This window comes from Mus pahari, chromosome 20, assembly GCF_900095145.1.
Source record: "Mus pahari chromosome 20, PAHARI_EIJ_v1.1, whole genome shotgun sequence".
NCBI lineage: Eukaryota > Metazoa > Chordata > Mammalia > Rodentia > Muridae > Mus > Mus pahari.
The window spans coordinates 15,500,751-15,520,985 of NC_034609.1; the positions used below are offsets into that span (position 1 = coordinate 15,500,751).

The 20,235-nt window shown below is 41.0% G+C and overlaps 1 protein-coding gene across 3 annotated transcripts in view; it reads right to left on the minus strand.

The window, feature by feature from the left end:
• Window positions 1-218: 218 nt before the first annotated feature.
• Window positions 219-20,235, minus strand: part of Rpgrip1l (RPGRIP1 like) — a 96,226-nt gene continuing 76,209 nt past the window's right edge. For all 3 annotated transcript variants that reach the window (XM_021220360.2, XM_029532588.1, XM_029532585.1), the window contains 4 exons: window positions 14,830-15,013; window positions 8,029-8,113; window positions 4,291-4,424; window positions 219-3,360 (listed from right to left, as the gene is read on the minus strand). In XM_021220360.2, the coding sequence (XP_021076019.1) occupies window positions 3,248-3,360; window positions 4,291-4,424; window positions 8,029-8,113; window positions 14,830-15,013 (516 nt within the window). In that variant the 3' untranslated portion in view covers window positions 219-3,247. The remainder of the gene's footprint in view (window positions 3,361-4,290; window positions 4,425-8,028; window positions 8,114-14,829; window positions 15,014-20,235) is intronic.

Sequence of the window (20,235 nt, forward strand, 5' to 3'; positions counted from 1 at the left end):
AGGCCTTTGGGCGTGGGTGACTTACTAATGTACACTCTTACTGCTGGGACCACTCCTCCACTGTCAATCACTCGATCCTTTTACAACCCAAAGTCTCTTCCTTGGTATTTTGTGTTACACAAAGATCACATTTTATTCTCATATTTGTTCACAGACATGATTCACATTTTGCAATCCTGTACATAAGGAAATCATTCTAAATTCAGCAACAGTGCCAGCTTGACTAAAAAAAAAGTTATTTTCCATATCCACAAAAATGTTAATCAGATTCTTGTTAGAACATGTGTAAGAGCTGGTTTTCATTGTCACAGCTCTTGATGTCAGATTACTAAAATAATTTATGTTTTGTTGTGGGAACATTGGTGCACGCAGAGTCTCCCAAGTCACATGACCACGTCTCAGCCCACACTTCTTCATGACACATAGAAATTATTTGTGTTCTGCGGTAACAAATGAATGGCAGGAACAGCAGAATTTCAATGTGGCCTTTCTTTATTTGATTAAACATAGTCTCTATTTATTCTTAAAAAAACTAATTTAAGTTAAATGGCAACAAACCATGATAATTCAGAAAACATGTTGAAACCGAGAGTGAAGAGAAATGTTCTCTACGTAAACCACACTGTAAACCATAAAACTTATTTTTGTCAACTGCTTCTCATGACAGTGGCTGGGAATTTGACATTTCTACTACAGTAGGCAAAAAACCATGTATAATACACTGTCCCACACGCCACATCACATCTCTATTTATATTTCCAAACTAAAAGCATTACAGCTCTAGAGTGCTGAGTGTACTGTGTAGTTACTGAGAGCTCCTCCAGGGCTGTCTCTGTGTGAGTGGAACCCCCACTTCCCAGCCATTCTCCACAGAGCTAACCTGGTTCACAGAGGACAGCACAGCACTTTAAACCAGTGGAGGTGAAATTTTCAATGAACTCTGGTTAACACACGTCTAGACAAAGATGCCAGAGGACTTCAAGTCACCGTTCCATGTGAAGTTAGTACCGGGATCATCAGCAGGAGTCTGAGAATTTTAAAGTTAGTAGATATAAAGGTAAGAGAAGCCTGGATAATCCATATTCTTACCTGAGGTATAAATATTACACAGATGACTCACTTGTAGAAGGTTTTTGGATTGAAACTTCCTGTCTCCACTTAAAGATGCTAAGAAGTCAGTACCACCCCGTTTTCATCCCCGTAGAAAGCATTATTTAGTTTTGGATATAACATTTTAAAACAATAATGCATGCCTCCTAGGAGCATACCACAACAAATATCTCAAAAACCACTCAGCTAATCCCAGGGTATAATCTGACTGTTTTAAATTACTGCAGGGAATATTATGGGCCTTAATGACACTGTAGCTGCACAAAGCCAAAGAAAGCTAGAAAGGGAGGCCAAGAAGATGAGCTCAGAGCCAGCTAAAGTGACAACAAACATGTGGTTGTTTACTAGAACTGGAGAGGCTTTGTCTGCAGATGTTTGTGGTCACTAGAAGGTTCCAGAGGAATGAGTTGTTATGAAGATTTTTCAGTCTGATGAGAGCAAGATTCCTCTTGGAGATGGCAGGCCTGAGGACAGGGGTGCCCAATGGTACAGACAGAATTTATAGAGTTCTGTGGTCAGATCATACTCTACTGGTCCCACAAAGTGCGCCAACAAATTAATATCGTACGGATGTCATTTCAAAGCCTCCCAAGGAGGAGTCATCACCAAAGCTGTTGGAGCACAGATGGTTCAGCTATACACTGATATTCATACTTGCATTTCTGCATTATAGCTGCTTTTCCCCCTCTTGAACTGTAATGAATTGTCTCATAATCTGTTCCATCTTCCTGCCATTAGCAGGCTTTGAATGTTCACAAATAGGAGCAAAGAACTCATTTTCCAGGACTTTAATCACACAAAGAGGGAATGCCTAATTCTCTAAATGAAATGGTCTGTGATCACTGAAGCAGAGATTTAATATAGCACGGCAAATTAGGTAGATTTTAATAAATTACTTATCTCCCTGAATACTTTACATATGCTTAAAAAGGAATAGCCTGTTTGCAAACAGTGAAAACCCACAGCCTATAAAAATCCTTTGAAGAAAATGACAAATAAAAAAGTAAATTAAAAAATGAAATGCATTATATCTCAGACCCCCAGAGACAATTCCTTTGCAGCACTGATTCACAGCTCCATTAAAAATATCAATTAAACCCTTCAGCAAGACTGCGTAAAAGCTAGAAATTAACTTTTGGAGCTGCTTTTTGAGGGTCTGGATATCCAGATACATCCCAGCATTGTATAAGCTTGGTGTAAGTTTAAAAAATGATAAAAGGGTCTTTTTTCATATCTAAGCATTTTAGAATTTGAACCATACTTTAATTTTTTCTATGCAAGAACTTTAATTTGTATAGATTTACTGTGCATCTATCTATCTATCTATCTATCTATCTATCTATCTATCTATCTATCTATCCATCCATCCATCCATCCATCCATCCATCCATCTTTATATGAATACAATCCTGGATCCAGCATCAGCATCAAAAATGCACTGATACCACATAACCTGGAACAACTGCAATGTTTATAAAAAAAAACAAAATAGAACTGGGAGTAACTTAATAAGTTGGTGCCAAGTCTCCTTCTTTATATTTAATTGATAGAAACTGTATGCATCAAAGAAAATGCATACTGAGCTTTAATGTGCATAAAGTAGATATTAGCATTTTAAAGAGGAAGATTAACACATTAATCCAAGTAATTTTCATATATTGCTTCTAATAAAATCTTCACAGTATAAAAGTCTTAATGAGGCTAATCAGAGGCGTTCCATTTAGTGGGACAATTAGGGATAACATAAAAAGCATTTCTTTTTCATTGGTTTCCTAAGATTTTAGGCTTTTACTTATAAAAAGTAAAAATGAGAACTATTCCCAGTTCTTCATAAGAAAATGTGGCAAATGCAAATAGATGCTTCATGCTATCATGTTGCTATAAATTATTGATAAGGTAGCCCACTTAGGAGCACTGAAGTCCTAAGGGGTGGCAGTCATGGGGAGGAGTGGATAGAAAAATAAACAAACACAAAAACTATACAAAACTTGAACATTCAAGTCTAAACCCAGGCACCCCCCCCCCAGCAACCCATGAATTATAGATTACATACACCAGAGTGATTACTCAAAATCTCATCTTTGAGCTTTCATGTGAGCATTTTCTTAGAAGTGGGATGCCTCTGGAACAGGTTCTTTCAGGCCTCCAAGTCCTTTCTGTATTGCTCGTAGACAGAACGTAGGGCATGAAGTGCTTCCACAGTCACCTTCAGCTTGCCGATGGTGCCACCATCTGTTCGGGCATCGAGGACTGAGGAGAAGTCATCAAAGGTCAGTGATGCTCAGTTTTTCTCAGCTTGGCACAGTTATATGAGAAGGCCACTTGTTTGAGGACACACATAGTGAAAGGCTATGGCTATTACTGTGGAGTACTACAAAGGTATGATACACTCAGTGTTAGCACTGGTCACCTAGATCCCTAAGGCGATACTTCATTTAAAATATGGCTCTGTGCAATTAGAAAAGCAAGATGGCAGACCCACAGAACTTAAGACATTTGTGAGTGAGTTGGTTCTGAGGGTCAGAGGTTCACTTCTTGAGTGAGTGCTATCAGTGATGTCCTAAAGGCAGACTATTTAAGTCTTGAGGCTTCTTTGAACACAGCCCAGTCTAATGTCAGGCTGGTTCCACAGACCCTATCAGTTAGGGAAAGATATTTGTTAGGGACCCAAGGCCCAAGACCAGGGCCTTCCTTGGTTACAGTTAAGAAGGCACAGTTCCTTCTGTGTGATGTAAGAACAGAAGGAGAAATGAGATACTGCTCTGCTTCACACTTAGCAAGGCAAAAATCTAGGAAGACCCTAACTGTCAGAATCCTAGAGTTAGCAGAGGGGACAGACCCACTCTTTGTCTGCAGCCCTGAACTAGAGAAGCCTTGAGAAGATGATGCCATGGTTGAGACCAACAAGCTTAAGGCCAAGTGTCTTACCCCCATCACTAAGAAATGCATTAGTTAATTCCTGTGAAGCAAAATTATTTAAAATTCTCTTGCAGGCACAGAAGGGTAGGGAGGGAAGAGGGGAGAATATAGGGACAGGCTCTCAGCAGTAGCAGATGTCAGCCACACAGCCTTCTGCTGAGGTGTAACAGAACCTCCCAGGCAGCCGAAAGAGGTCTGAATAGAGAGCCTGGGCTTTGGCAGCTGGTAGCTGTGCAGATAGATCCATGCTTGCACACGTACCATCAATATCTTGCTCTATGATGTCTCTTCCTTTCTGAAACAGGTCAGCAAGGTCAACATGAGCAACCCCAATGTCCTCACATTCTAGGTCCTGCTCGTCCTCGGGAGGATCACTGACCACGGTGAAGCGCACACTAGGAAGGCACAGGACAGAGGAGATCACTACCATGGAGCAGGGCATTGTCACATTTTTTTATAACTATGTGTGAGATGGTGATACCAGTAGAAAGGAGATGCGTTAGGCACAAATCTCACCAGAACTATTAGAACCTTGGAGCTCCCCCACTTTTCCAGTGAGCACCAAGCTCCTTCCTAAACCTGGATGACAATTATCTCCAGAATGGAAGACAGTGACCAGGCAAAGGGAAGGGCCTGATGCCCATGTCATTACACCATATCTGAGATTTTGATACTTCTACTTTTGAAGACTAAAAGGATGATGTGCACCAAAGCCATGGTAGGTTACATAGTCAGCATTTTGACAGAAAGACATGTTTCCCGAATCGCAGCAGTGTACAGCTCTGGGGCTGGTAAAGGCAATCTACCAAACTGCACGTGTCGTCTTACAAAACGCAGAGGTTGCATTGCCGGGGAGCAGTCTGAGTGCCCACAGCAGAAAGCTGAGCTCTGCCCACTGGCTGGATCAGATATTCGTGTTGCTTCAGCGACCTTTTAATGTACAAGCACAGCATCCAAGTTCTACTTTACTTTTAGACACATAATTGCAGGGCTCTGATGGAGCTGATTTGAATTAGTGGCTTGTGCTGAGGCCAAACACACTTGGACTGACCAAATGACAGGAATTTATAGTTAAGTACTTTTTTGATATGTCTTGGCAGCATAGCTTAAACCATGGATGTTTGTAAATCTTACCATTTTAAACTCTGTGAAACATATCTATCCCAAATCAGAAGCAAAACAAGAAACAGAAAAATCGAAGCCCCCTGAGAAACCATGTCTTGAAAATTATAAACAAAGTCCAAATGCTGATGGGTGAACAAGACAAAGCCTCTAATCAACTTACTGAAGGCAACGGCCAGCATTTCATTCCTTTACAAGCCACTGCTTTTTTGCTAGGAGTAGAATTTGAAGAAATTAGAAAATAGAGATCTCTTAAGAGAAAATGAAAGCTACCACCTGTTCACACAGAAATCACAGAACATGATCCAGACTGCCAAGTGGTCTGAGTATTTTACAAGATGCACAGGACAAAGGGGTTCAGGTGGGCGCTTAGGACATTTATTCTTGGTTTGCATTCTGGTTTCCATACTTATATAGCTGTGTGGTGTTGGAGACATTACTCTGTTTCCTTGCCCTCAGTTTCCTTATCTGTGCAATGGAGGACAATTACACCTAAGACTAGGGTGGGCTCTTGAGAAGACCAGATGAAATGATGCATGGAACCAGAGCCTAGGTCACAGTAGGCTAAGAGGGGGAAAACATGCTGTTTAAACAGATTCCCAAATTATCTGATTCCTTTACTCGATTATACACAAATGACTGTTGGGGAACCAGAGAGGTGGCTGCTCTTGCAGGGGACTTGGATTCCAGTCCTCACAACTCTCTGTAACTCCAGTTCCAGGGATCTGGTGCCCTCTTCAGAGCACACACACACAGTGCACCTACAGACATATAAGCAAAACATTCATGAACAACAAAAAACGTTGTCCTAGAACAGATGCAATTTGGACAGGAGAGCTTAGAAGATGTGGTCACTGCTGCCACATGGTGTGAGCGACACACTACCCTCCTGGTAGTGCCCATGAACAGCATCCTACGGTGCAGGAGCATCCTAGAGGCTCTCCAGGGCTGTTCAGGTATGTTAGATACCTTGGCACGTGATATGCTTTAACCTCAGGCTTTGAAATTATATCTGCATTTATAAAGGCAGGCTATTACCTTCATTGAGTGTATATGCATTCCGAGAGAAAAATTTTTAAAAATCCTTATAAATTCTCGAAAAGGGCCAGGACTATGAAAATGCAGTATTGCTGGCTTTAAATTCTACAGAGAGCAAAATGAGAAGTCAAACAAAATTCACAGATCTATGGTGTAGATCAGTGTTAAAGCTCCTGCCTCACATGGACAAAAGCAAGGGCCTGGTTTCCACTCCCAGCATTAAAACAAACAAAAAAAACAATGAAAGAGCTAGAAAGTTCAACTCAAAGGGGAAGAAAGCCCACTAGATGAGTTTAAAAACTGAGGCCAAGACGCACACCTGGGGTGTACAAATATCATGTGCTCTACAGCTGGGCCTTCCTGTAAGTCTCTACTTCTGAGCCCAGCCTTGCTAGTCCTCCCATCTATCCCAGAATGCCCTGTGTCATCCTTCTGCCTGGCATTCCCTCAGCCTGGAGCCATATGTCCAGGCTCTTGACTGAGTCTCTTCAACCTTCATAAATCAGTTTAAATATCACTTTCTTAGATTATCTTCTACTGTTATTTTACCTTTTAGCATTGAACTTGCTCAGTTTCTTTTCTTTCTAGCCTCTTATGTGACCTCATTATGCTAACTCTGGCTGGCCTGAGACTTGTTCTGTAGACTGGCCCCGTCTCTCACAGAGATCTACCTGCTCCCAAGTGCTGCCTCCCGAGCCCTGGGATTGATGGTGAGCGCCACCACACTCAGTGTCTGCTCGGCGTCTGTCCCTAATCATTGCAGATGTAATTAATTATTTGTTTATTTGTCATTATGGCCTGTCTTCCTCATTGGTGGATTTTCTCACTAGAACTCTTGCTAAAGAAAAAGAAACTAAAAAGGAACCTGAATCAGAGTCAAAACTATGACTTCAAGTTAATAATGTAAAGACATTTTTCATAATGTACTTATTTTCATTTTATGTGTAGGAGTGCTTGCCTGAATGCCCCATGTGCATGTGGTACCCACGGAGGCCAGACGAGAGCATTGGATTCCTTGGGATTGGAGTAGATAGTTGTGAGCCACAGCTGGTACTGGGAACTGAACCCAAGTCTGGAAGAACAGACAGTGCTCTTCACTAACAAACTGCCTCTCCAGTCCCAGATTAATAATTTCCTCAATGTACTTTTTCTTTCAGTGTATCACTGTTTAAGGTAACAATGGCATATTTCCAAATGCACATGGACAGCCTGAATAAGCAATTCCCTATGAATTGTGTTTCCTCTTTTACATGGCCAGGAAGAATGGTAAGACCTAACTGGGGCTGCTAAGTTAGCACTGTTGTTGAGCAGGGCTGCCACCTGAATAAGGAAGTTCCCAGACTAGTAGCTGCTTTAGGAAGTATTTAGGAGTATTAAGAAGGAGAGAGAACATTTCTTAGTGCTCCCTGGCTTTGGCTGGGAGAAAGGGTACCCTCCCCTTCTTCAGCATAGGGAGGTGAGCTACACCCCAGTATTCACTAGAAAAGCACTTTCCACCTGTTGTCTCCACTAGGCTTTTGGGGACAGGGAGGGGAGAGGAAGGCAGAAGCATTTGTGTCTCTGAGGGACATTTGGACACTTTTACATGAGTAATGCTGGGGTGTAGGAATTACTGGTGTTCCTGGAGTCTTTTCTCCTTTTCTGTTTTCTGCCGGGCCTGGAGTTAAGCCTAGTGTCTCACCCGTGCTAAGCAAGCGCTCTACCACTGAGCTACCCCAACCCCGATGTCTTTCCATTGTCAGACTTTGGAGGTAACCACACTCACTGCAAGGAGGGGCTTCAACATCCCAGAAAGAAAGAGGATATAGCGATGTGCTTTGGTAAACTTGCTGTAAATACCTTCTGTGAGGCAGTTCTCGCCTTTGCAGTATGGCTTTTAAGATGTCTCTCACCGCTGGGTTGTTCTCTTTATCCAGGTAGATCACTATAGCAAAAGAAAAGACAGGTCCACACAGGAAGCCACCAGACCTATATTCCATCGACACTATCCTGCACGCTGTGAAGACTGGTTTTAAAGACACACACATCATGCCACCTTGCCTGTGTGGTTGGCAAACCAGAATCCAATCCGAATGGTCATGTGATCTGGTGTGGTGCCACTGACAGGCTGATGCACGCTATCAGAAAGGATACCCACAACATCTCAGAGAAGTGCTTCACCGCTACCACTACCAGCTTGTGGCTCTGGTAGAGCTGACTGAGGAGCTGGAGGTCTTTACTGCTTTGTATTTGAGGGAGTCACAGCATGTTCTTTTACCTGAGAAGTAAGTGATAATGAAAGTGTATGGCAGCATTCTTGTCCTAAGCCTCCTCTCTTGCCACCACAAAAAATGCAACAAAAGTCATCTAGTATGCAGGTAGGAAAGTCAGGGCTGCTGTGGCAGTGCATGGAGGGATGAGGGGGAGGGGCTCTCTGGCATATGAAGACTGTTCTGGTCCTGGCATTCAGATGAGTAACTGTCAAACCTGGCGTTTGGGAGTGCAGGTGGGCTGTACACAGAGCTGGCACCCGGGGGAGAAGCCACTCCTCTTCTGCATGCCAGTCTGGGCTTAGGCTCCCTTGCCACCAGATCTCAACTCGGACACCATCAAATGTGCACACCGGGATCAAATGTGCACACCGGGACAGTGCTCTTATGGCTCTGGGGTTCGTGTTCCTTCATGGTGTACTTCACTAACAACGCTTCTGAGGGCAGTTTCAGTGTGGCTCCTTATAACCACGCAATAGGGCGACTCAGCTGCTTGGCTGTTTGACTCATCTTAATCAAAATCCTAAGGTGTGCCCTGTGGGATGTGGGCACATGGAATTGGAGACAAGGAGGCAACAGTGGCTCAGGAGAGGTCGAAATTGGTGGAGGCCCAGTAGCCAAGTTACCCAGCCCTGGAGAACCAAGGCCACTGTCCTTACAGGACACTGTACTGTACGGGGTTCCTTAGAGCTACCAACATTAACAGAGACCAACACAAATGGTTCTGAGTGTTTTCTTTGTCATTGCTAGAAGGTCATCTTAGCAGATATATTTCACTAGTGCTGAGGGTCAGTCCCTCATTTTTAGAGGCTGTCAGTGTATTAAACTAAATGGATTTTTTTTTCTAATTCAATATGTGGCTTTTCATATATTCTCCCACTTCATAATCCTAAAGCTTTTAGGCAGTATTGGTTTCTAACATTTGAGGGCGAGAATAATGAAGGTAATTTAGAAGACAACTGAGGTTGGTGGTAGCAGCTCAGTGGACAGAAGCACTTGTAGCCACAGGCCTGGTGACCTAGGAGCAATCCCTGGAACACTGCGGGAAGGAGAGAGCCACCTCCCAAGGGCTGGTCTCCAACTTTCACATAGGTGCCATGGCACTCAGCCCCGCCCCCTCTCTTTCTCACTCATGCTTAGTTTAAAAACTAGGACAACACAGCCCAGGCAGAAACAGTCATTAAGCGGTACACGGGCCACGACTGTTACTCTTACCAAATAATTTAAGTCTTTGATACATAAATACACATAATTTCTTTGTAGTAAAAGCCTCTCAATTTCCAACTCCAGCATTAAAAAGAAAATGTCTTTCAATTAAATTTAGTTGAGTTTTGATGAATTTCAATTGCTGTATTAACATACATATAATGTAAAGTCTAGCATGTTAGCTAGTTTAGAACATATGTCCACTGACATTAGGTACAGACAGGGAGGACGCTGTCACTCCTCTTCCTCTGTAGAGTCTTTCCCTCATCCCAGCAGCAGCTCTACCTGCTCATCAGTAATGCTCACCCCCTTTCTCCACCCTGGGGAACCCTTACTTCACTTCCTGTCTCTACCAACTCCTCTAAGTGGAGCCACAGTCTGCCTTTTACCTCTGATATTTTCAAGGCTCATTTCCGCTGCAGCATGCATCACATGCAGTGCTGAATTATATTTCTACTATATGCACACAAAACATTTTGTTTTTCCAGTCACCCCATGAGGGACTGTGGGATGTTTCTACTGCTGGGTGTCAGGAGCTGTGGACACAGTTGGCTATGTGCCTGGGCCCTTGATTTTGGTTCTTTCTGCTATTTACACAGAGGGAGAATTGCTGAGACACACACAGTTCCATGTTTAACCTTCACAAATAAACCAACTCCCAGCTAGAATTCTGCACCACCACACTGGGCAGCATTTACGGAATGATGTTCATGCACTAGGCACTCCACTCCGCCACAGGCTTAGGAGCGAGGTTGATTTACATTTCACAGATGACTAAGCAGAGAGAAGGCTAGAACTCTGTTAGCACATGGAGCTGGAGCCTGCGCTCAATTGCCTAGAGCTCTCCGGTGTGTCTTTGCCACCTTCCTCTGTAGCTAAGCTCCTCCTGGCATTTCAACCAGGGCATTTCCCGGCTGGAGACGGGATCAGTCTGTAGCTGAGTTGGGCAAGCCACCTGCTTTCTTGTTCTTCCATAAAGTGATATTGACTAGATCCATAAAGCTGTCTTAAATATTTTAGTTGACTTTTTAAAAAATTGTTTTCAAAAATAAAATTCTAGTTCCTAACCAATAAGTTTAGTTTTATAAGAACATATCAACTTGGAATTGTGCCTGTTCGTATAAATATAGCCTAGACTGGGCTTCTGAGTTTAGCGTAGTGGTTATCAGTGTTAACACACATCCCTGCTACTTAGATGGCTTGGCTGCAGATTACTGTGCTGAGCCCTTGGAGTTCTGTTTCAGACTGAGTGTCTGCAGTATAGCCTAAGCCTCTGCAGCTACAACACTGCTCCTCTTGCTGCTGTTGCTGCCAGTCAGGTACCACATACCAAGAACCATCTCGTATCAACAGTTCTTTGCCCAGTTTTTAAAAATGGGATCAAGAAGCACTGAATACTCTACACTTAATGTTGTGGGGAAATAGGGACACTTTGGCCCCCCAGTGTCACGACATGATTCTATGACCCTGTGAACACCAAGCTTTATATAGGGTTCTAAAAAAAGAGTATTTTCAAAGATAGTTTCAGTTTCTATACTCTTTAAAAAGTAATTATGTTATCCAGGTAGTGGTGCAAATCTTTAATCCCAGCACTTGAGACCACCTGGTCTACAGAGCAAGTTCCACAACAGCCAAAGCTACACAGAGAAATAATGTCTTGAAAAATCAAAACCCAAACCAAAATTAAACTGACTCTCTGAAACAGAGTGTTTAACTCCTATTTCCACAAGAAATCACATTTGTGCCTAGAAATTGCTAAGTTTTGACAGAAACTTCACAAGCATATCCTTCAAAAGATATGACAGTCCGGATTCTAGAGCTTCAGGTACCATCAGTCACAGAAGGGGAGTTCTGTCAGGTGGGTTATACAAATGGGGCTGGGGGCTGGAGAGCACTCTGCTCAGTAAGGTTGGCTAGCAAAGTGGTATACAGGGAAGATGATCACAGAGGTTAAGATTAGGATAGTGGTTTCCAGAGAGGGATGGGAAAGGTTGATCAACATGTCCCAGGTCATATTGCATAAGAAAAATAAGTTCTGGTGTGCTACTGCACTGTAGAGAATGGCCATTTCAGAGAGGTAAGGATTATACTTTTACCACAAAGAAGGATAAACATTAGCAAACCAGACACGCTTAGTCGGATTTGAACATTACATGTGTATTACAACATCATGTAGTACCCTGTAAAGATGTATAGCTATTTTCTACTGTTATCTTTTAGGGTTCAGGGTCTAAGCTTAAGGCCTCATGCTTGTTAGACAAATACATTAGCACTGACTACACCTGCACTCCAACATTTATAATTACTGTGTCAATTAAAAATACAGTAAAAACATCCCTTACTTTGTGAGGCTGGATAAATCTCTATATTCTCTATCAATATCAAATTCAAGAAGAAATGCAGATGGATTAATTATAGAAAGTGTGAACTTTGAATCTTTGATAACTTTTATATTAAAATATTATCACCCCTGTAATCTTTATCTTTGCCAAATTTCTCTTCCTATTAGTAACAAATTCTGATGTTCTACATCCTTTTCATTTTCTGAATTAAACTTTAATTGTTCCAGAAGATAGACTGCTCAATCCTTAGAGACTAAGGGTCCAGATCCGCACAAGTCTCATGAAAGCCTCAGCCGATTCCATTAATCTTTCTTCTTCCTACTGTCAATTCTCCAGAAAGCTTTATTCAGCCCAGACAACAGTCCTCAGGCCTACCATTAATCTTTCTCCCCCAAACTATTTTCTTTACTCAGCATTCTCTGAGGAAAATTTTCAAGCCCAATAAAATGCAAATGTTTTACTCTTGCTACCAATGTCTATCAAGTGAGTTGAACTTAAAATTTTAAAGTAACAGTAGCACTAAGAAGATACACTCTTGTACGCAGATGGAACTGGCGTTAACACCTCTTCATAAAGACTGAATTTGATTATGAATAATCCTGGGGATTGCTAGTTTATTCCAGTCATCTATGTACCTAATTTAGGCCTTGGCATTCAAATTCCTTTTGTGTGACTCAGATCACCATGCAGAGTCAAATCAGAGCTAGGTTCAGTGAACCTCTTTATGGACAAAGTGTTCGCACAAGAGAAGGTATTCTAATTGTGTCCTAAATCTTCCACTGGATTTCAAAAGCCAATTTGGAAATGAAATGACCTTTATTAACATTCAGTGAGATTTGGAGGGTGCAAGGCTGTATTACATTGACTTTCTTTAAGTAACAAGTGAATGGTAAATCAGTACAATAATTAGTTACTTTAAATAATAGTTGTCTAATAACCAAAGATTGAAGGAAGTCTCTCAGTCACATTGATACAGATATAATGATTAAAGAGTAAATATTTTCACTGTTCTACCTAAATGAAAAAAAAAAAAAAAACTACTAACAAGATGGGTGCGTATTTCTCACATCTGCTGATGGCCTGGGACTTGGGCTTTTATACGAAATATCAGCATCTAGATGCTGAGTGCATCCCTTTACCCTCCTCACAAACAGTCTCAAAATAAGTCAAAGCCCAATAGACAAGAACATTACTACTGAATTCCTTTAAGATGTTTCCCCCATCAAACGTCCAATTCCTTGGGAACACAAGCAACTGCTAAAACACCAATCCCATAGGAGGTGCCTTGCAATAAAGAGGGGGAGTAAAGCAATCTGGCAACAAGGTCCCAAGCAGACCTCTACAGCTCTGGTGCACAAACCCAAAAGGCTGTAGCATATCTCAGGTTTGACCCAAAGGAGGATTTGATTCTAGGCAAATGGAAACATTTGTTCTGTTACATGGCCATGCGTCTCAGTGAATGGGCAATTTCTCAAGAACAATTTGTTGCCAGTCTAGCCAAACACTGTGCTGCTGACCTTTATATAACACAAAAGCCAAGTCCATCTCTTTCCTTGGGGATATCCTCATTAAAATTAATTGAACATCTATTTTACTAGTACTGATATTTGATTTGGCTTGCTTTCCTGGTACTGTACACTGAATATCTTTAGGAAGCCTAAAAAAATACTTTTGGGCATGTTTCTTATACAGCTTCTCGAGGCATTGGTTGTTACAGAGTTTGAACTGCAAGGGCTCTAAGGAATCACTTTCTCTTTTAAATAAGAACTGAAGGAACTAGGGAATCAACATATCTGGACGAAGCTCACACGCCAGTAAGAATTGTGCACACAGAAAAGATTAGAGCAGATCTCTGGATCCCCAAGATTACTACTTCAATAATGAATGTATTTATAAAAAGGCCAGTGGTTTGTTTGTTTTGTTTTGTTTTTTAAGAAGGCATGATCACCTGTAATTCTGCTGCTACAGTAGTAAGACTATGTGTGTTTCTTAAGATACAGTTTCTAAGACTGGAAAAAAAAAAAAACCTTAGTAGTCAGGCTTGATGGCTCATGCTTTTAATCCCAGCACTCTGGAGACAGAAGCTGGTGGGTCTCTGAGAGTTCAAGGTCAGTCTGGTTTATATAGCCAGTTCCAGGACAGCCAGGACTACACAGAGAGACCTTGTCTCAAAACATCATCATCCTTAGTCCAAGTGGTGGTGGTGAGTAAGAATGGCCCTCATATGCTCATGTTTCAATCCTTGGTCCCCAGTTGGTACAACTGTTGCCTTCTGATTGTACACTGCTGATTATGTAACAGAAAAACTCCTACAGACTGATTGGTCTAAACATTCTTAGGGCTTTTATTGAGTGTGTGTTGATCCAATAGACTTACATGTCAACTGACAGCCCTACAAGGGAAAGCTGCCTGCTGCGACAGGGAGAGCTTAAGCATCACTCTATTAGGCAGAAAGACATAGGTGATGGCAGCGACCAGAAGGGCAGCCCACAGTCAGCGTACTACATGATCTGAACGCTATAAGCAAGAAACCCCCCATTTAAAATGTCATGTTTTTCAATTAAAACTCAACAGTAGACTTAGGTGGCATTTCCTGTAGATACCATAATATAGTAGGAGCAGAAAGTTATCACTTTCCTGGTGCCTGTGTTTAATTTTACAATGACTTCAGAGTAATTTTTTAAATTTTATGCTCCAGTGCTAGCTTTATTAATCTAGTCTGACAAGACTTCTGTGAATTCACGTGAACATCAGAGATTTAAATTCTATGCTGTTACCTTAGCTTCTTTCACAGACAAGAAAAACCCACATAAAAGTCTATATTGCAAATAAGCCATACATACCATTGGAATAGTTATAGTAGACCCACTGTCCACTCTTGGGTTTGGGCAGGGACATAGGAGTCTCCTCAGCGGGAAGACTGTAGAACCGGCACTCAATGAACAGTCGCTGAATAGTGTCCTCCCTGGTTATTTGAGAATCATTAAGGTTCAGAGCTATGATCTCAATCCGAATTTCTTCTGATGGCTGTTAAAAGAGTAAAAAAAAAAATTATATATCAAAAACAAATAACCAAGCAAAAAATATCATTTATTCGATTCCATTATTAGTTTAAAATAAAACACAGCCAATGGATCTCTTTTCTGGAGCACAGTGTACGCTCCCATACATTCCACATGACAGATTATTCACGACACACAGAGAGAGAGAGTGAGGTTCTAATGCCCCAGGGTTTGAAGTGAGCAGTGTCACGGCAACCGTCTGCTGATTTACATTTGAGGCTATAAATACCCCGCTGGAAGTCTATGAGGAGTGAACGTTATGAGGTCTTCATCTCCGATGGCTTCAAGAATGACAAGGATCAGTTGGCCTTGTTTCAAAGTAGGAAATGAGTACATGTTTATCACTGCTTTATTTAATCGGCAGTACCTGGGAACGCTCAATTACGCAGCGATCAAAGCCTGTTGAACACTTTAGCACTATTATGCTAATATATATAGTTATATCAATCTATAGCAACTGGAACAGAAACTACAGCTCAATCTCACATTTCTGCAATAATTTACTTCATTCAGTAACATTTCAAACAAAAGAAACAAAACCTTATGTCTAAGTTTACATATTATTTCTTGCAATTTATTTTCCATTTCACATTTATAGAATGAAGAATTAAAATAACATGTTTGATTTTTCTCCTAGAACCCACAGACATTAACATGAGACAAATGTTCCTTGAGGAATGACTTCAATTGACAACTGACTTCAATATTTGATCATACTTCAACATTTCCTGAGTTAAATTTGTTTCTCACTATTTAAAATTTGTTTTTTATTGTTAAAATTCTTCTTTCCTATCGGAGCTTGCTGTCAATCATATAAACTTTAAATAATATTTAGAAAAACGTGAAAATAACACTTGTTTTGTGATCAGGTGGTAGGAATTCACTGTTAAGTGCATACCAGTATTTAAATCTACCATAGTGACTATGTAGATATTTCAATGTGTAATTAAGCAAATGAAAAAAAAATATGTATCCTATGTAAGAATGTCTCCACAAAGAACCATTTCCATTGCTGTCAAACCCCTCAATATTTGATGAAGTAATTTTACCTACTTCTTTCAAAAGACATTTTCTTTTATTATGTATTCTAAGACACTTTAACTAAAAACTGAAATCTGAATATTTCAATAAGGTTATTTTATTATTCAGTAGATTCATGGAAATTTTACTAGGATGACAGAGAAAATTCCACACCATTCTGTCTCCACTAATACAGGTACAAGGCTGCAGCTGGCAATATTACTAGGATTAGCATAGTATGATGAAATATTTAAAGGAAAATTTTTTCTAAAACCTAATAAATCAAATGACTGCCAAATGTCATTAAAGTGATGGTCTTTGACTTGAATATGCTTTTCATATTCAAATTTGAAAAGAAAGAGATGAAAGCCTGGAAAGGTTACTCGGTTTCAACTAATAACCTCAAGCCCTCCATGCTCACGTGCATAAAAAATGAAGTTGGTGCTATTGTCGAACCTCAGTTCAGAAAGACTCCGCTGTGACCGGTGAAGACTACATGGGAAAGAAAATATCTTAAACAATAGTATTATTTTCTTTAAAATCTACTGTGCCTGCAAGAATTGCACACATATTTTATGATGCCAGCATGCGTAAAGCACAATGCAAAAGTAAACGGAAATATGGGCAGCTTAGAATTGTATGGTGGGGTATGTCACCAGATGTCTGTGCTCCTGCATAAAAGGAGGAAACAGATAGCTGTAAGGAAGGAACACACACTTAATTCTAGCTTGTGAAGGTCAGAATTTAAAACTGTTTATGACACATGTAATGAAGACCAAAATACATTTTAAAATAGCTGAAGATCCTAATTTACTTAAGATATTATTTTGTTAATAATATATTGATCATATGGTTCACAAGCAGAAATTTTCATGATTTTAAGAACTAATTTGGTCTGTCAGGCCAACGTGGAACTCTCAAAAGAAAACAACAAAAGGAAAAATACACTGAATTATCCAAAAAATGGGGGGCATTTAAACACATTTATCTACTTTTTCTTTCTGTTCCAGTTTTATGATTTTGGTAACTTCTCACACCCCAACTTTGTAATTTGCTTCTCAACCTGTGAATGTGAGCCATGGTGACATTGCTCATTGATACATGCATTCAACTTGCTGTAGAGCTACAAAGGAATGAGTGTCAAGTCACCTATACCCAAAAAGCAATTAAAAAAATATTTATTTAATTTAGGTATATGTGTATACCGTAGCTGTGTTCAGACACACCAGAAAAGGGCATCAAATCTCATTATAGATGGTTGTGAGCCACCATGTGGTTGCTAGGAATTGAACTCAGGACCTCTGGAAGAACAGTTCGTGCTCCTAACTGCTGAGCTATCTCTCCAGCCCGAAAGCGAGTTTTAAAGAAGGCATTTTTTCAATGATTATAACTGTCATTAATAGTACTAGGCAATTTATTTTGAACACTTTATTTACACTGCTACATTCAAGTCAAAAGTTGAATTACTTCCCGTAGCAGGATCAGGAGCCCAGCAGCTGTGTGGCTGTACATACAGTAGTCAGTCTTCTCTCTCCTCCTCTATCCTATCCATCCTTCAGCACACACAGAAGTCAGTCTTCTCTCTCCTCCTCCATCCTATTCATCCTCCAGCTTTTCCTGCTTCAGCTACAACTTCAGTACTGTCTTTTGACTGTTGTTGCCTACGGCTAAAAGGTCTAGTGTCTCCTTGCTGTTTTACTTCCCCCCTCCAATGCTTCTGTAGAGAACCATTTATGTTCATTTAAATTCCGATTTCTTTGCTTTGCTGGACTGTCACAAGCATTTGATATCACAGACAGTGTGCAGCCACGGGTCCCTTTTCTCATCTAGCACTTGAGAAATGTCTTTAGATTCTTGTTGGAGCTAACTTTTAATACAACAGTTTTAGTTATTAAAAGATAGAAACTTGACAGAATGAGGGAGAAGCTACAAAGGATTAGTATAATAGGTGACTTGTTAGTAATGGGAAACAGACTGTATTAACAAATTTAGTGACAGCGGTACCATTATTGTGCACACCCAGGAAGTGGATCTTCTCTCATGACCATAAAAGACACAAGTAAGACATGAGGTAGCCTGCCCTCTAATCTTTTGTCTTTTGCCCCAACCATCCTCCTTTTGTAAGAGAATAATCTCTCTAAAGCCAATCTAATTATCTTTTATTTTTCTTGAAGATATTTCTACTATCCTATACTTTAGCCATTCCTTTAAGCTATGGTGTGCTGAGTATTTTTTTTCACCTGTAGTTTATTTTCCTTAGGAGAGAATCTAGTCACTGTGGACCATACACTCTGATGGCCTCTGAGCAACTGCAGGCTGCTTTCTCCCATAGCTGTCACTACTTCTTGAACCTACTGCACACCACAGACCCCTCACCCACTTGCTTCTCTCTAAAGACCTTGAGCTCCAGCAGGAAGGCACAGAGCTGACATGTCTGCTGTGCAACATCCTGGCCAGCACCTGGTACACAGTAGGCTCACAATAAATATTTAGCAGAAAATAGGAGAATGAATGTCCTCTATATGGCCCAGAATAGCTTTTATATTGTCAGGACTATGAGAAGCAGCTGTTTCTAACTTGGAAAATATTTTTGTGTGATACATGTTGGGAAACAGGTGGTTTTTAATTACTGCAAAAATTCTCATTGCTTTGGGTCTTAATTGGGGAAGACTACCTGAAATCTGGGTGGCAGGATGGCATCACTTTAATTCTTTTGTGTGTTTAGAATCCACCACAATAAAGAGAGACTTTAATTAAGAGAGTTAGGAGTAATAATATCCTCACTGAGAAGATAGTGGATGAAGTTGGAATGGTCCCAGCACTTAGGAGTTAAGGCAGAAGAATCATCATGAGTTTGAGGCTAGTCCTGAACACGTAAATGAGAGCTTGTCTCAAACACAGACAACAGACACACTGACAGACACAGACAAAGACACACACACACACACACACAGAGAGAGAGAGAGAGAGAGAGAGAGAGAGAGAGAGAGAGAGAGAGAGAGAGAGAGAGAGAGAGAGAGAGAGAGAGAGAGGCGACATCTGCACAGCATCCGTATCCACCAGATAAAGGGCAGCTGCCAGATGGTCCAGGCTTGGGCTGCTCCTGTTTCCTCTTTATTGGTGTGGACCTTTGGTACTAGGTAAGCTGATGCTTTCCCTCCTTGTCTTGTTCACCAGTTGCCTATCAGCTTCCCTAGTTAGGGAGATGTCAACATCAGCATGCATGAAGAACTTTTATTCGTTGTGATTGAGGTGAACAGAAGTAACAGAAGTGACTCAAGTAAGAACTGCATAAGACTAATTTTTCGTTGTCAGTATAGATGGACACTACACATTATGTGGCAGAATGATCTGGAAATGTGATGACAGCTTGTATGACTCAGAGAGAAAAATGAACCGAGCTCCATGACTTGGCTCCTCCCCTCCCTGATGCTCATTTACATCCAGCCACAGTTCTCTGCAGGGCTTTCTGGGTTGTTCCTAGCAGGCTGAAGATGTCCAAGTTTGATCTCATAGCAGCCTGCTTAACTCCTCATCTGACACAGTGGAGTTGGTCTGGGGTTTTTTTCTCCAGTGCTAGGGATCGATCCTAGGACACTGCATATGCTAAATGAGCACTCTGTCACTTGACTCTTCAGTTTTTAAAAAAGCAACCCAACCTGACAGCCCCCCACACAATGTCATACACACAATGTCTGTGAGGATCGCCCACGATAAAGTCTGTGCAATGCATCTCAGCCAGTAAGATCTGCATCTAACAAAGTTATAGGTCTGTTATAGATATGTGTAATTTTAGTCTGAGTTTCTAGAATGAGATGGGGTTTAATTTTTTTCTGTACTTAATTTTTAAATTTACATTTACTGTGTGTGTGTGTGCGCGCGTGTGCATGTGCACCACAGTACTCAAATGCTGCAGTGAGTATGTGGCCAGAGGGAATCATTCTCTTCTACCTTGTGGATCCTGAGGATTGAACTCAGGCAGTCAGGCTTGGCAGTGGGGCCTTTACCCACTAAGCCATCTTGTTGGTCTCATATTTAATTTTTCAATTATAAAACATGAAAATGCCGGGCATGGTGGCGCATGCCTTTAATCCCAGCACTCGGGAGGCAGAGGCAGGTGGATTTCTGAGTTCGAGGCCAGCCTGGTCTACAAAGTGAGTTCCAGGA